The sequence below is a fragment of the Impatiens glandulifera genome, chromosome 1, assembly GCF_907164915.1.
Source record: "Impatiens glandulifera chromosome 1, dImpGla2.1, whole genome shotgun sequence".
Taxonomy (NCBI): Eukaryota; Viridiplantae; Streptophyta; class Magnoliopsida; order Ericales; family Balsaminaceae; genus Impatiens; species Impatiens glandulifera.
Window position 1 is genome coordinate 107,154,262 of NC_061862.1, and position 7,635 is coordinate 107,161,896.

The 7,635-nt window shown below is 30.2% G+C and overlaps 1 protein-coding gene across 1 annotated transcript; it reads right to left on the reverse strand.

Annotated features, from left to right (window-relative positions):
• Positions 1-299: 299 nt before the first annotated feature.
• LOC124922760 (oligopeptide transporter 7-like) lies at positions 300-5,591 on the reverse strand. The gene is made up of 8 exons (XM_047463467.1): positions 5,479-5,591; positions 4,925-5,400; positions 3,079-3,176; positions 1,692-2,261; positions 1,358-1,613; positions 1,081-1,263; positions 747-1,001; positions 300-661 (listed from the first exon to the last, which is right to left on the reverse strand). Exons 1-8 carry the CDS (start codon positions 5,525-5,527, stop codon positions 311-313), a joined length of 2,238 nt encoding a protein of 745 aa, XP_047319423.1. The 5' UTR covers positions 5,528-5,591; the 3' UTR covers positions 300-310.
• Positions 5,592-7,635: the final 2,044 nt, after the last annotated feature.

Below are 7,635 nucleotides of genomic sequence, written 5' to 3' on the forward strand. Positions count from 1 at the left end.
CTCATATCTCTAACATGGATAGAAACTAACTCATTTTAAATCTATCTATTCAAATCAACTATTTTAATAATAAAGGGGCTATTTTAATAATAAAGGGATTGTTATGGATCAAATGAGACTTGAGTAGCTTTGAAATTGAAATTCCTTCTTTTTAGGGAATGAATTTAATTGAAAGCAAAGAAATAGACATGTATTTTAATTAAATAAATTATAATTCTACATCCAAATATTTATTTCAAGTCCTCAAATAAACACTAAAATTGAAATTAGATCACTAATTTAATTTCCAATTTCAATTCTAGATGGATTACTAGTAAACAACAGGGCATCCATCAACCTCGACACCTTTGGCAGTGGGACACGTGGCATAAGGACAACCATCAAGATCATTCCCCCACCAATCAAGGCTTATACCTTCCATGCCCATGCAAAAGTACATCAATACCGCCATCAATGCCAAACCAACATCGAGTGCGCCCGATAACACATAATTATACCTTTTCCATAGCTCTGGTCGATACCGATAAACCACGAATCCCGACAAGAATCCTACAAGGATCCATGTCGTGTAATTGACAGCTGTGGCCGGTGGCATCCTTCCGGTTGCACCAATCAATATTGGCATGTTGATTAGCCTAATCCATTTCTTCTCCGGATAAGCCTTATTCAAAACCAAAAATTATGATTTTACTTAACCATAATTAAACTAAATCGTAAAAAAGTGGATCCATTCACTATAAGTTTACCTTGTGTGCCAACCAGACAATAATAGGACCAACCGCTCCACCAAGAAAGAACCAATTGATAGCACTATAAAAGCCTTCACTTCCGAAGATACGGCGAGGCCCAATCAATCCCCATACGACGGTAGAGTCATAAAAGACTGTGTCGGTTGGACAAGTCCAACCCGAGGTGGTTGATTGACATATATCGGGGATTGTTTCCATTAACCACCACGCCGTGCACAAATAGATTATTGCAGCTATTAGGGTTCCTACAATCTACATGTTTCTTGATGATTTCAGTTCATGAATAATATTAGAATAAGAAATGAGATTTGATAATTTGAATAAATGTGACCTGTGCCATGAACATATTTCTAGGTGGGACTTTCATATAATGACCAAGCTTTAAGTCTTGAATGAATCTTATAGCTTGACACATGCTTATGTATCCATACACTTTGAAGCACATATTGGCGACAGGATATCCCGGGTACAAGTATCCAATTATGTATTCCGTCAAGATATCGAGGGATGGGCACTACTTAAAAAAAATATCACTTCTTTTATCGAATCTTTAATTCATTCTATTTTATATTCTTTTAGATTTGAAAATATAAAATAATAATGTTAACCTGATTTGTGACGGCAGCAATAACTCCTATAGGTAGAGTGAAGACAAATGCAATAACACACGCAAGAATTACTCCCCACCACGGTAATTGAAGTTGCTCATTGTAGTATTCACACGTAAATATTACTATCGCGACATTCACCACAAGAATAACCCAAAACCACCACCCGGGTACTTGTTTGTAACCGCTCATTAGCTTTGTATGTATGTCCCATCTCCCTTCCTTACCACTCGCCCTCGTTTGCTCCCATATTTCCCTTTTTTACATATATAAATATTAGTAGTCAAAAGAATAATTTTTGAAAAAGAAGATAAATATGTGTTACTAATATTACCTTCCATGAAACAACCACACATGCATAACCGTGGCAGCAACGGCAGCAAATCCTACTCCATACGACATGGCGAAGAATGTGCTAAGATAAATAGGACCTTCTTCGTCGTATGATGTGATGTTGAGATGAAAATCAGAGTCAACAATGCTCGAAATATTGTATTCCGATCCATTTGCCTTGAAAAGATCATCGGAGAACAATGGAAAAGTTTTGGAATTGTAAACATTCGACCAATAAGTTATAGGAGTTAGTACATACATCACCAAGAAGAAACCAACCGCCACATTTGCGGTGGCAAACCATGGGCTAGCTAATGGACTTCCGAGGTAGGACGATACACTTGACCAATCAAATCCCAAAGTTCCAAGACCGAGTCCATATAGGCCAGAACCGAGTTGTTGGGCTAATACGGATTTAGGAAATATCCAACATACCCAAGAGAGGGATGTTAGCATTTTAAAGAGATAGCCAGGAAAAATGTAGTATGTAAAACTACAAGTAAGAGCAATTATGAAGAACTCGATACGTGACAATCGTCCTCTTTGTCTTACTTCTTCCTCATGCAATGCCCTGTTTTTAATGTCTCATCATCATACATCAAATATTATGATAAAAAAAAAACATTTTTTTTTACAAATATTGATTAAAGTAAAAAATGATAGTAATTTTATTTATATTTTGTTTGAATCTGATTGAAGAGTTAATTTTCTTATTATGCTACTAAAATTTATTTGATTGCATTTTTTAGCTACAAAATAAGCTTTTTTTTTGTTCACTTTTGATTTTTTATACATTAAAAAATCAAAATGCCCATAAAGTTAAGTGGAGAAAGAGGCTCTAAGCCAAAAAAATAAAAAAGAAATACAATTATATTAAAATAAAATAAAAATGATAGGAAGAAAAAAAAAATGACAAAAAAGTGTCTTTCTTATAGTGATTTGAAAAATTAAAATTTTTAATCTAATAAAAAAATGTCATATCTGTCAATTTTCTTGTCATAATTCTCGTTCTATACTTTCTAAAAAAAATAACAAATATGTATATATGTTATTTTTAATTTTAAAAAATTAGTACAACCTTCTACTTTTATTTAAAGAAATTTTGTTAGTGATATTTGATCACTTAACTAATTAAGACTCTTAAGAAACTTAAATTACTCAGTAAATTATTTTAAAATATATAATACAACTTTAAAACCCATAAACATATATTATAACTTTAGAGTTATTATCCTATTTATCATTATATATATTATAACTCTAAAGTTATAATGATTTAATAAATCATATAAAACTCATATATCCAATCATTTATAACATTAAAAAAAAGTTCAATTTAATTTTATGGAATATTTCAATAAAAGAAAAATATAAGTTCTCAAATATACCTAAATATGGACACTTGGATGAGATTTGACGGCCACCACATAGCGGCTGGCTCCACCAAGTACCTTCTGTAAATACCGGCCCAACCAAACCCTAGTACCTGCATGCCATTTATTTAGTAAAGAACTTAGATTTGTATTTTGGAGGTGATTATAATTAGTATTAATTTAGTCATATAAGAGCTTGTTTGATCTTGAGTTTTTGTTGGGTTTTGGGTACAAAAGTTGTTTGATTTAAACTACTGGGCATTCTATCCTCTAAATAATAATGAGGGAAATATGAAAGAGAATATATTAAATAAAAAATATTTTAGTATTTTAATAAATAAATATTGAGTTTTTAAAAGTACATCAATCAAATGGAAAGCATTTAAAATAAATGTTTCATATTTGAATAGTGAATATACATTGATTTATAAAGATAAAAGAACATAATTAACTTTTTACTCATATAACTATTTGATTTAGTTTATTATTTTTGATTGGTAAATAAAAAAATAGATGTTCAGTTTAACACACTCATCAGTAAATATTTCATAAGATGTTAATATCTATTTATGTATGTTTTAATGAGTGGTTTTTTATTGGGAGATGGGTGAGGATATGTTAGTTATTCCAAAAATAATTTATTAGTTAAAAAAAGAATAAAGTATTTTTACGTTTTTTTATACTTGACACCAAAAGCTATTTTATAAATCTGGACCATTATATGATTTTTTTTGTTTTACAAAATCAAGATTGAATAGAAAAACTTTAAAAAAATGTATCAAATAACCACTGTATATAGTGATAAGATTTACGCCTAAATATTAAAAGTTATGAATTCGATTTTCACAAAAAAACAAAATACTTTAAGTTGGAATTAAAAGTTGAAATATGTATGATATAATTAAAATTTGAATGCGAGAAAGTGTTAATTTTCGTATTATAAGATTAATTATTATCTATAAATAATTATATACTATATAATAAAAAATGACAGTATATTCTTAAATAGAAAATAGCTTTTAAGAAATTGAAAATTTTAAATGAAATTATCTTCTAAAAAAAATTAATGAAATTGTGAGTAGTAAAGATTATGACAAAAAAATATCAATTTTTGAATAAGCTCATAATCACTAATTTTATTTTGGATGCTTAATGAACAATATTTAAATTCTAATAAAAGAAAAAAAAATCAATTATTCATAATATTTTACGTGATACTATATTAAGCTTGTTAAGAAATATATATATATATATATATATATATATATATATATATATATATATATATATATATATATCGATTCAAATTTAAAAAATCTTTAAATTCGTAGCTCTATTGATTTTTTTAAGTAAAAAATGTGGTAGTTAGATTTCAATAATGCAATCACTTCAATCATTATTCCAATTTTTTAGAAACACATAAATTTTTGTTTAATATAAAATAAGTATAGTTCATAAATTTGATTTTATATTATATTTCAAAATTTAAATTGAACTAAGTCACTCACTAATTAGTTTTTACATTTAAAAAGTGATTACTAACACAATTTTAAATAAAACATGTAAAAATTTTTGGTACTAATTAAACTACTTTAATAAGTTAAAATTTTAAATTATTTTAAATAAAAACAAAATATCTGATCGATTTCAAATTGACTAGACATAAAGCACTTTACAAATATGTTTTATATCCTTATTAGGACTAGTAAAAAAATCATTTTTTTTAATTATTATTAAAGGTCTGCGACTCTGCCCCCACAGTTCAATTATTTTTAGCCTACATCAATTTTGCATGGCCCGTACATTCATTTTTTAATTTTTTTTTATAAATTATGCAATAATTGAAAGTAAATAATCTTACTTGGGTTGTGACAACAACGATGAAAGAAACAAAGAACGATATTTCATGCCGATAATAAACCTTCACAACCGTCACCACATGAATGGCATAAACCGTGCCCGCACCTGAATTCGCGAAAATGGTAATCAAAACGTGTTCCTTCACATTAAATGGACCCGGATTCAATGTAAACTCGCATTTACTCCCCTTGAAGAATACCCTATTGGTTATTTTCGCAGCCATTAGCTTGCCCAATGGCACAACCGCAATTTGAGCGGAGATAGCGCTGACCATCAATGGTTCGGTTCGATACCAAAAGAATTGGTTGATGAAAGCGAGAAAAATGCATGAGATGAGACCGAGGACCCACATTCGAAAAGTGAGAACCGGAAGTGAAGGGTTGTCGGAGATGGGAACGGTTAAGGCTACTTGCTCGACTGGTGAGTTTTCAGGTGGTGATAACTCATCCTCTAGTATTCTATCTTGTCTTGAGTTGACTGTAAATATGTAAACAAATTAACAAATAATTTTGTTTCTATGAAAGAAAATAAAATTGGAAAATAGTATGAGCTTACTTAGGGGGAGTGTAAGTCCAAGGTTGTTATCTCCGGATTGTGGTTCCATGGTTTTTCTCTAAACTAGCTTAGTTCACTAGGGTATAAATAGTTAATTTGGATGAACTACCGGTAAGCAATTATGAATTGGACATTTAGTTGAAGAAAAGTTTATGGGGGACATTGGAAATGGGGTTGTAAATAAAAGAAGAGATAAAAGATAAAGAGGAAAAGAGAAAGATTCATAATTGGTGTACAGGGTACGATTGGAATATTTTGGACTCATTACCCTTTCAGTAATGAATAATATTGCTAATTTTTAACACTTTCTAAAATTGATATGGTTAGAATATATAAATAGATGAATTGTATTTAAGGTTATATTTCTATAATTAAGGATAAACTCAACGAAAAAATCAGCGAAAACAAATCCACGAATCCGACGTGGTCTGCGAGGTTGTCCTCATGTTCTGAAAACGCTCATTTCGGGTCCCAAAACGCTCATTTCGAGAAAAAAATTTATTTTTTTGTTTCGAAAATGCCCGTTTCAAAACCCAAAATGACCGTTTCGGGACATTTTAAATTTTCTCCCTCCTACCCACGTGCGTTTCGAGACCCGAAATGAGCGTTTCAGAACATTTTTAAAAATTTATCTCTCATATCCACATGACATACTACGTTGATTTGTGGATTTGTTTTCTCTGATTTTTTCGTTAAGTTTATTATTTATATATTTTTATATAGACATTATATTATAATTATAAAATAAATCAATTATTATAATAATAATAATATTATTATAATTTATAATATTGTGGTATTATTATATATTATAACAAATATAAAAAATATTAAAAATGTCTAGGAGTTTTGTACATTTTATGTGTGTCCATGAAAAATTATTAAGTCTAGGCCAAATTATAAAATATGGAGAGTCATGGGTATGGGATCAGGCACACGACCTACATTTTTTAGAGCAGATGTTCAGGGGAGTTCTTCGAGCAGCCAATGCACTGCCACGCATCAGTTACGTGATGAGAATCGGACTCTATAGGAGGAGATATAGAGGATGCGAGAGAAGCGTGATGCGGAGAGACATTAGGCACTGGATGAGCATGAGGCTAAGAGACAATAGTCACAAGAAGAGCGTGAACAAATGTGGACTGAGATAATTGAGATGAGGGAGCAGATGACCATGATATTATCATGTTACCCCATCCTCCCCCTCCGATTGGTGTATTGAAATGCTTGATATAAGACACCTATATTATTTATGAATATTGTTTGGATTAGTGTTTTTATTTGTATAATTTTTTTTTGATAAAACAACTATTTAATATTGTTTACATGGATAAATATTAATAATACGAAAAAAAATGAAAAATGATAAGTAACAACATTACAATAAGAGAGTCGTTAATAATATTTGTTTTCAGTAACGACTTTATAATAAGAGAGTCGTTCATTACTGATACATATATCAGTAACGACAATGCCTTTGGAGAGTCGTTATTGATATTTATATCAGTAACGACATTATCTTAGAAGAGTCGTTACTGATATGAATACTAGTAACGACATTGCCTTTGGAAAGCCGTTACTGATTTGAATATATCAGTAATGACACTATTCCTTCTTTTCGATCGAATCGATCATAACCACTACCTACATTCCAGGAAATTGTGCACCACAAATAGGAACTAATAAAAAGACCCGCGATCCCATAGAAAGACATTATGAGTCCTTGTGGAAAAAAAATGATTTGTTGAGACGGAAAAAAAGATATCAAATTTCTACCAAGATAACTGGAAGTTCCAGTTAATAAGAATCCTAATGAGCCTATGTTTTTGGAGAGTCGTTACTGTTACTAATATCAGTAACGGCTCTCTAATGTCGTTACTGATATTTTTTTTATATCAGTAACCACAATTTTGATAACGAATGATAACAGTCCAATAAGTCATTACTGAAATTCATCATGAACGACTTTTTCAATTTTTACTAGTACAAGTTAAATTAAAAGAATATTAGGAAGGATATATCAAAGGATAAGTGCACTAGAGTCATTGAGATCAACATTCACATGGAGATCAAGGTTTTCCAAATAAAGACCCATAAACACTAATTTGGATTAGAAGTAAAGTGTTAATTGTGGTTATGGGAGGTCATTCTAATTAT

Excerpts from the sequence above, each read along its gene's own strand:
- LOC124922760 (XM_047463467.1), bottom strand. The coding sequence starts at position 5,527 with ATGGAACCACAATCCGGAGATAACAACCTTGGACTTACACTCCCCCTA. Across the intron at positions 5,401-5,478 it reads TGGACTTACACTCCCCCTAA|TCAACTCAAGACAAGATAGA; the intron begins GTAAGCTCATAC and ends ACATATTTACAG. Across the intron at positions 2,262-3,078 it reads ATCCAAGTGTCCATATTTAG|GGCATTGCATGAGGAAGAAG; the intron begins GTATATTTGAGA and ends CATTAAAAACAG.